Raw genomic sequence first — 9947 nt, 5'->3', positions numbered from 1 at the left:
ACCCACTAAAAAAAACCCGATGCTCCGTCACTCGCCATATGTGGGAGGAAACTATGGTGGTATGTCCTATAAATCCCTTAAGATGAGGAGCCATAGGAGCAACTGGAAGCAAACAGCTGTTCCCATCTGATGCTGGTCTGACTAGACCTCTTTCCTCGCTTATCTCCTTCAGCGATAAGAATCTATCCAAACATGTTTTCTGCAAAAAGAGTCCACCACTCACTTGCCAGTCTCCTTAAGTGAGAAGAACATCGGTCCCAATTCAGCGAGCCAGCGGCCATCAACAGCTGTGACGCAGTGCATGTACTCCTTGGCCGTCATCATGAGCTCGTGGTACACCACGTAGTCCGGCGACGAGCCCAGCCCGAACAGAGCCGACGTCGGGTGCAGGTGGCACGGCATGCCGGTGCGACAGTTGACATATTCGCCTATGCCTTTGAGGCGGGCCGCTTGTTGGAAGTACGCTGGAAGATATGGAAATTTTGGTTAGTTCTAAGGTATTATAACAGTCTTTCCCAAAGTGGGCGATAACGCCCCCTTGTGGGCGCTGCAGGCTTAAAGGGGGGCGGTAAGAGACCCCGGAAAAAAATCGGGGCATTGTGTAGAGTCTACACAATGCCCCGATTTTTTCCGGGGTCTCTACACTGTAGAGCAGTGGTTGTTAACCGGTGGTCCGCGGACCACTGGTGGTCCCTGGAGGCATTCCAAGTGGTCCACGATGTGCACTTGCACACCTTGGTCAAAACCACTTTTAACAGATTTTTGCAGTCAAACTGGTTTTGACCGATTATTAGGTGGTCCCTGACAAGACAGAAATTTGGTAAAATGGTCCCTCATGACATAAAGGTTAAGAACCACTGGTGTAGAGGCTTGGTAGGCCATTTGTAATTTCATCTACTTAGGAGGTCTCTTAGACACCGACTGAGCATTTGACTCTTGAAAATTTAATGGGGGCGCTCAAAATAATTTATTCTGAAAGTGGGCAGTAGACAAATGAGCTTGGAAGCAAAATAAAGTTTTGACTTGTACAGTTCGAGCTAAGATGACCAGTACCTCTAGTACGAAAAACTTTCGAGTTCGTTTCGTTGCGTATTCAAAGTGTCATCGAAAAATTTTGTATGAAAAATTAAACAGCGCCCCCTAGGGCGGCTATAATATAGGGGGCGCTGTTTAATTTTTCATACAAAATTTTTCGATGACACTTTGAATACGCAACGAAACGAACTCGAAAGTTTTTCCTACTAGAGGTACTGTACCTCTAGTAGGAAAAACTTTCGAGTTCGTTTCGTTGCGTATTCAAAGTGTCATCGAAAAATTTTGTATGAAAAATTAAACAGCGCCCCCTAGGGCGGCTATAATATAGGGGGCGCTGTTTAATTTTTCATACAAAATTTTTCGATGACACTTTGAATACGCAACGAAACGAACTCGAAAGTTTTTCCTACTAGAGGTACAGTTCTACTGTGGTTGAGGATTCGAGATGAAGCTGGCTTTTACCGTGAAACGCAAGTCAAGGTCAACAGCTGCTCAGATATGGGTAAAAAAAATCTCAAATCTTAATTTCAATATTTCATTTAACCACTGCTACATCATACAGTGTGAGTCTTGATAAAGTGCACATATGAAAAAAGGTGAAACTAGACCTATTTTTATCGACGAAAAAAAGGTAAAAATATCCGAGTTTTTTTTTTAAATATTACATTTTTTTTCTTTCAATTTGTTATTTTAAAGAAAACGTAATAACATTTAAACTAAGAGGTACATCTTGATAAAATAAAAACAGCATAATAACAGGCGGTACTAAAAAAATACATACAATTTAAGAGCCATTTCACAAAAATATTCCGCGCGAATTTAGGTAAAAGCTGTCAACGCAACGTCAAAAGAGTAAAAAGAACGCTGAAATGGACAAAAAAATCTTGAGCCGTGACTATATTAAGACTTGATTTAAGTTATTAATTTTAGGGTAGAATGAGGTATTCAAACTTGATAAATTAATTTAAATTTTTAATAGAGTTTAATAGTTAAGTCTTTTATATTTCGATTCATAATGGAACACGAATAGGTATAATATGTAAAATATATATTAAGTACAAAATAAAGACAGTCACATAGTGAAAAAAAAATCTGCCCCCTTACAGCTCCATCATCGGACCCTGGATACGAAATATTCGTCAAGGCGAATCACACAAGCCCAAACTCCATAGGGTTCTATTGTTTTGTTACGGAGGTGGCTATTGCATCTCCTCCAGATCCATTATCAGACAGAGCTAAGAAATAAATAAATAAATATTATTATAAGTAAACAAATAACTAAAATAATTCATCTTACTATCTTACTTCTTACTAATATTATAAATACGAAAGTTTGTGTGGATGTCTGGATGTTTGTTACACTTTCACGCAAAAACTACTGAACAGATTTTGATGAAACTTTACAGTACAGTACAGCAGTACTAGGCAGTCTGTGTTCAATAATCACTCGGGTCGGAAGTTCCTATCGCAAGACCTTTGGTTCACTCAGTTCCGATACGACTCTAGTGCTGTGTGTAATTATTTTCGTGAATACACTGAGTTTATTAATTTCTACGAGTGGATTTCATTTTGCCTGAGACCTACGCCATGAACCCTGAACCAGAAGACCCTGTCGCCAACGACAGCGACGCTCATCCATCCCTGGCGTCGACCAGAATAACAATGTATAGGCTATAATTTATGACGATCTGTGACAAACTAAATTTCAAGCGGGTGAAGCCGCGGGCAATACTACATATTTCATACTAGCTTTTTGCCCGCAACTTCTTCTGCGATGAAGTGGAAAATGGTTCTAATAGAATTAAAATATTCTAAGAAAATTAATTTTGTTAAAATAAATGATTATATTTTTTGATATAAAATCTACAAATTATTATGTTTAAATATTTGAATACTTACAAAATTATGAGATCTTTCTAAAACAAAATTAAAACACTACACCTGCCGCAGATTTCTTTGTAAACAATGTTTTTTTGTTTTTCCTTCAGGTGCTAAAATCACCAGGCTATTGTGTGCGCATACTCTGGAGTATTCCACATACAACTGGTCGTCGGAGAAGCATAGATTTCCATTAAGTCTACTCCCGCTACCATATGGAACTCCGCTAAAACTCGTGAGGGCGCCAACACTTGCTTTTTATCGAAAATTAGTATGAGCAGCTGCGCACGCGGTTGCCCGTTGCAGGCTCTATGCAACCACACTATTTTAAACCGTGGTCCCTAAGCATGAGATGGGAAACTGCACTCTCTTGAATTCTCTTGAATTTGATGGTGTTAGGAGAATCCTAGGAATGAATACAGACTTTCCAATGCAATCTCCTCATCAATATTGCGAAATTGCGAGTTGCAATGCAATGTTACGTTTTCACTTGTTATTTTATTGTAATCTGACCTTGATTTTTCAAACACGTGTCAAAATAAAAAAAAATAATTTAAATCAAAAGTACTAAGGAAAATTTCATTGATATCAACTTAGAAACAAGCACAGATCACAGAAACTAAAGGGAAATGTGACAAGGGACAAATTGGAACATATTGCTTGTGAAAGCAATGATGACAGTAGCGACGTCATTATGTAAACAGTTTATATTGCTTGCATAGTACTAAAGATTATTCGAACGTTGAATACTGATACCGCAGTGGATAATGAGCACATAATTTGATTTCTTTGTGTGTGTGAATTTCTAATACGACACTGAGTTTCGAACTCAGCGCATTACTTAGCATCTCTCTATATTTCTATGGAACCAAGTTATCTCCAAAATAACATTCCACACCTTTTTAACATAGTCAGGTAGTAATTTTAATAAAATACGAAGCACGTCATCTATCAATAGGATATATGTATATTTTAGAAGTTAATAAATTATGCATAAAATATAAACACTAGAAGTTTAGTTAAATCGTAGAATTTCTGAAAAACAAGCCTACTAAAATCGTACTGAAAAAAAAAGTATTAACATGTTATCTAATTTATTTATTAAACGTCGAATTTTATCAAAGATTTTGTACTAAAGTTTTTGAAAATATTTTATAGCCTACATAGAAAAAAATTAGGATTCTAAATCGTGAGAGAATTTTTTTTCGGAGCCTATTGCCTCCAAACAAACAAACAAACAATTAAATCTTTCCTCTTTTATTAGTATAGATTTAACAACAAAGCTTCCCTCTCGAAACAAAACGCTTCTTTTTCTTCTTCACGAAACAAAACTCAAAGCGGATAAAAAAATAAACAAATCTTTGAACAATTTCACAGCGCCATCTAGTCCAAAAGTAGGCCACCAATATGCTTGTGTTAAGGGTGCTAGCATAATGGATATACTTTTTTATAATTTATTTATTAAATTAAATACATGGTACCTACATATTATACATAGTTACACCCAGATCCGTCAAAGAAATTAAAATTCATCATTTCAATTTCTGCTCGGCCGGCCGACTCGAAACTGCCTCTCGGCATAGTATCAAATGTATTTGGTCGCCGTACAAATCACCGCTTTACGACACGAACGCACGTAAACGTCACGGCGGGAAAAATGACACAGGTCCTGCCTTGACGGGCGCTCGCGCCATACTAATCGATGTCGGCTTGCGCATTGTAATTTATACTGATATTCACATCAATATTTTGACAAAGTGGTAACTAATATTTAAACAATAACTGTAGAAATCAATTCTACAATGAATATTCTTTATTTTGGGATACTTTTATTGCAGTTATTGCTGTGTTTTTAAACCAAAAACCACGATCAAAATGTGACGTTAATCTTCAAATTTGCCAAATTATTTTTAGATTTTACTCAATAATGGTAATGAAATTCAAGAATCTATTTCATTAATGGACTACAAGAATATATGTCCGATGATTACTATATATTTTTAAGCTTATTATATGAGCATAAATAATAGATACAGGACTTTGAAAATGAGTCTGCGGCAATTTTTCCGTAAAATGGTTGTGGGAGATGGGGCACTGTGAATTAAGCAAAAGAGTTTTAGTAAATCCGTTTCATTAATGGTCAACACCAAGGATTGACCTATCTTTCGCAGTTATTAAATAATCTCTGGGTGTTGCTTAAGATAGTAATTCATGCTTCCAAAATATTAGAAATTCGCACGAAAATGTAAAATGGCTCTTAAGTTAGATACATAGATACCAGGACACAGTCTTTTATTATGCCTTAGAAGCGGACATCCCTGTTTTATTAATTCAATCGTTAGATATTACTATTATGTATAAAATTGATGAAGGAACTAGTAGTTGTATTTGCTTAGTTTCGAAGAAATATTCGATATTGTGATTTTATAAAAAAAACAGTTTTAGAAGCATATTTTCTAAAAAAATTACATTAAGTCAGAATTTTGTAAATAAATTTACCTATCACTATAACGTCTACCTTTATGCAAAAATAAATGGTTATTGCTGCAGTAATTTAGGAATTATTTAATAATTTATGATTTTCAGAACACATTTTTTTCTCCGTTGTCCTAGAAAAATGGCAGCTATATTTACTTTATATTGATGCATGATATAATTATCTATAATACCTGAAAATATTACTTGCCTATCCCGTGGAAGTTCGATGATACGACTAGAAAAATTTGTCAAAAGTAATATTGACTAAGGCCATCAGTCAAAACCACTATTAACTGAAATTTGCAGTCAAAAGTGGTTTTGATCGATTATGAGTTTTGACTGCAACATATATATCGATGTTTCGAAAACGATAGGATTTCCAATAAGCCGCCACAGGGCCAACTCTATAATTATCAAACTCGACCAGACAAATTAATAATGGTAAAAGCAATGAATTTCAATAGTTATCTAACAAAGGCATTAAAACCGTATTGTTACGGACGGCATTTAAAAAACTAAAAAATATTTAGATGACAACCCTATTTACATATAAATCTTCTAAACTCATAGAAATTAAAATATCTTCGAACTTCCACGGGATAGGCAAGTAATATTTTCAGGTATTATAGATAATTATATCAGGCATCAATATAAAGTAAATATAGCTGCCATTTTTCTAGGACAACGGAGAAAAAAATGTTTTCTGAAAATCATAAATTATTAAATAATTCCTAAATTACTGCAGCAATAACCATTTATTTTTGCATAAAGGTAGACGTTATAGTGATAGGTAAATGTATTTACAAAATTCTGACTTAATGTAATTTTTTTAGAAAATATGCTTCTAAAACTGTTTTTTTTTATAAATTCACAAAATCCAATATTTCTTCGAAACTAAACAAATACAACTACTAGTTCCTTCATCAATTGTATACATAATAGTAATATCTAACGATTGAATTAATAAAACAGGGATGTCCGCTTCTAAGCCAAAATAAAACACTGTGCAGGAGTTGCAGCGCTAGATACGACACATGGGAAAAGTCCGTTCGTGGCCAAAGGCTGAAATGAAGATGTCGCGTTGATGATAATATAAGCTCACCAGAACAGATGCACTTGCGGACCGTGTCCCAGTCAGTCCCACACGATGCGAGCGGCAGGCGTTGTTGCTGCAGGATGTCCTTCAGCTGTTGACGCACCTCGCGGACCTTCCGCATGGCCTTGCCGTGGACGAAGTGCTCGGTGCACCACTGGCTGGAGTATCTGCGGGAGAATTTAATGTTGACACTTGATTCATAGAACAATAGGGTATAAATTGTTCAATCCACGAAGACGCGCCCCACCATCTTTCCGCTAATGTTTGACTGTTATCGGTACACGCTAAATCATCCATGAGTGCACACGCACACTACAATAATGACGCTCGGATTTCTCGGATCGAACTCCCCGCACCCCGCGCGACCGAGACCAAAAATTGGTGGAGCGCGTCCGAGTGGACGAAACGATCTACAGGGTGGAATTTTGTAATGCCACCTTTCGAAAATCCTTGAATGCAGATTGCAGTTCTATTTCTTTTCAAAAATAAAGGAATGTTTTCTTTCAGTAAAAATTTCTATCTACAGTATTAAGAGTACTTTCCCTCCAGGTGGCATTACAAAACTCCAAGGGTGGCATTTTATACAGGGGTACATGGCGTGATAATGACGTTACTATTTTATGAACTCAATTGACAAACTACGAGTAATATGCCGATTTCAAAGCAACTGAAAATCGAAATTCCAGTTGATATTGAAAGACTGTAATTCCAACAGGAATGGTAGTTCAAGTACCATCATAATATTAATACTCCGTATTGGGAAATTACTTTCGAAAGAAGAAAAGTATAGGGGAACCTGTTGTACTTAGGCCAGTTTTTCGAATTTTGATTTTTTGAAAAATAATGGTGATAGTTAAACTTGTCTAGTGCAGTTATATTTAAAGATCATTTAATTAACTACATAATTCATTCATAAAATTGTGTATAATTTTAAAAATTTGGGCATACTAGCTGCTAGAAAAAAAAAGGGAAAACTGTCCTAGGTACAACAAACCAGATGTACCTTGGACCGTGTACGTTGTACCTATTTAAATTTAAATAAATGCTTATATTCGCTTCAATTTGTTAATTTTCTGTTAAATTATTATTTGAAATACCAATTATTACAGTTATTAGCAACAATATCTAAGTAAAAGTATTTTTTAAAAAAGATCCTCATCCACATTTTTTGTACTAATTATTTTTCACAATTTTTTGGCAACAAATCACTTAAGTTTAAGCCGGCTCTCCAGTCCATGTTTAGCCTTACACAATCAACAAAAATATGACATTATTTAACATTTTTTCTAGAAAATTTTGTTGAATGTTGATATGTTATGTCGTGTAGGACAAAATACGCGCTGGAGTGGCTTTAACTTCCAATGTATTTTTTTTTATTTCTTATCATTTAACATAAATTCTAGCAAAATATCCATTAAAACCGCTTTATCAACAAAAATAATCTTAAAAAAGTCATATGAAGATAAAATAAACATAAATTTTAATAACATTAGAAATTAAAAAAATATATATCAAAAACAGACTTTAAATTGCTATTTTGAGGTCTTCGGGGCATTGTATCTATAACAGTATAATATGTTTTTTTTATTACAATAAAATTCTCATTAAAACGTAATGAAAATCAGTGACCAAGGTACATCGCTAGTTGGGTGGTCAAGGTACAACATTGCGACTACTTCACTTAATAAGCATAATAAACCCATTTCCATTTGAGCTTAGGATCTGAAACTCATATCGTCCAGTAGCTAGATATATAAAGATTATGTTCTAACTATAACCGTTTTGTCAAACATGCAACATTTTTCATAAATTGACATTAAGTAAACCTCCAAAAACTCACTGCGTCAGTGTAAAATATTAAATTACCATTTTTTCTTGTACTTGCACGGTGTCGGCGAATCTTAGCTAACTTCACGTTAATGTTGACAAATAACGTATGTAATACCCTAGACAACTTTTCATAAAACCGCATAATTTAAAAAATATATACAATTGTTTTAGGTACAACTCTGTCCAAGGTTCAACAGGTTCCCCTACGTTTAAACAACCAGAAGTTCTATTAAGTAAGTATTTAACAATAAGAAAGTTGTTTCAAGAAAACTGATTTTAATCAATAATATTTAGTAAATATTTTTAAAAATGTGAAGACAAAACTCACTTGTTAGCCTTCCACTGGTTGTACAAATGCAGCAGCGTGAGGTGGTCCGACTCTGGCACTTGGAACTTCTCCTTGACGGAGTCCGCTTCTTCCTCGCGTCCTTGTGGCCGGTAGAACACTGATGGAACCGACAGCATGGATACTGCAAGGTAATAAGGGTTAATTTACCTATTTATTTATTAAGGAAATAAACAGCAACATTCATAAATAAAACAGTCTACTGAATGAACTAGCCCAAGGGTGGCCAACTTGATTAGACATAAGATCTACTGTTTACTAACGAAACCCTGGGTGATCTACTACTTACATACTTCTTGAAATCTTAAATGAAACAGCATAGTTTAGTACACAATCATGTATTATTTTTTGCCTTGCCACGATCGACTGGACTAATAGTCGCGATCGACTGGTTGGCCACCCCTGCACTAGCCATATTGAGGGAGGCCTATGTTCAGTAGTGGACGTCCTATGGCTGAGATGATGACCATATTTAGGATGTGAAACACAAAGATAATATTACAAATGATTAGCTTTGGTATCAAATTTGTATGAGGAAACGGCCCATACTAAATCGTTGTAGTGGGCGCTTCCATACATGTTCATACTGATTAACAGCCCTTCCAATATCGGCCGACAAAGCCTGCAGTCTGCGGGGTGTCTTAATGTTTAATGGTTTTCATGAATACAGCAAAATTACCTTTCTGTAGACGCCATCGGATCTAAAGAAAGTTTTCACAAGATAAGTAGCCTTGATAATATGGATTCAATATTGACGACAATTCGAAAACGGGTACATTATGTGTTGTTCATACGACAAACCAATCGACACTCGATGACTCGATGCGTGCTCAAATTCGAAGTGTTTCAATGTTTTCATGTATTTATCACTTCACTACACTTTAGAACACAAACTAACACCAGATTTGTAGGTACACTAAAGTTCATTAATTAATAAATTATAACCATTAAAACAGATCGACCACGCTTCCTGTTCAACTACCCTCCACGGAATCAAAACAGATCTACTAAACAATCTATCATACTTTTTTATTTGACTACCCCCACCAAACTGACAATTTGTCAGTAGTGTAGTTGACATTCACACGCTCACAGATAACAACTCTTTTAAGGTGAACGCACACTTATTTGATCCGAACGCGTTGAATGAGTCGAATTAAATTAATCAGCATTTTGTTTTGTTTACTAGCGAGGGGATTTATCATATTCATAAATATTGATATTGTTTTTTATTTTTTGAAATATCTTTTACTTGATGACACTGGATCTGCTTTCTGATGGGTT

At 35.4% G+C, this 9947-nt stretch overlaps 1 protein-coding gene across 1 annotated transcript in view; it reads right to left on the bottom strand.

Moving 5' to 3' along the window:
• Positions 1-9947, bottom strand: part of LOC135077392 (pre-mRNA-splicing factor ATP-dependent RNA helicase PRP16) — a 150786-nt gene that overhangs the window by 4548 nt on the left and 136291 nt on the right. Inside the window, exons 18-20 of the mRNA XM_063971924.1 lie at positions 8646-8787; positions 6494-6654; positions 224-464 (exon numbers count right to left, since the gene is read on the bottom strand). Of these exons, the coding sequence (XP_063827994.1) occupies positions 224-464; positions 6494-6654; positions 8646-8787 (544 nt within the window). The remainder of the gene's footprint in view (positions 1-223; positions 465-6493; positions 6655-8645; positions 8788-9947) is intronic.

Source organism: Ostrinia nubilalis, chromosome 13, assembly GCF_963855985.1.
Source record: "Ostrinia nubilalis chromosome 13, ilOstNubi1.1, whole genome shotgun sequence".
Taxonomy (NCBI): Eukaryota; Metazoa; Arthropoda; class Insecta; order Lepidoptera; family Crambidae; genus Ostrinia; species Ostrinia nubilalis.
This window is presented reverse-complemented; position numbering and strand designations above follow the sequence as displayed.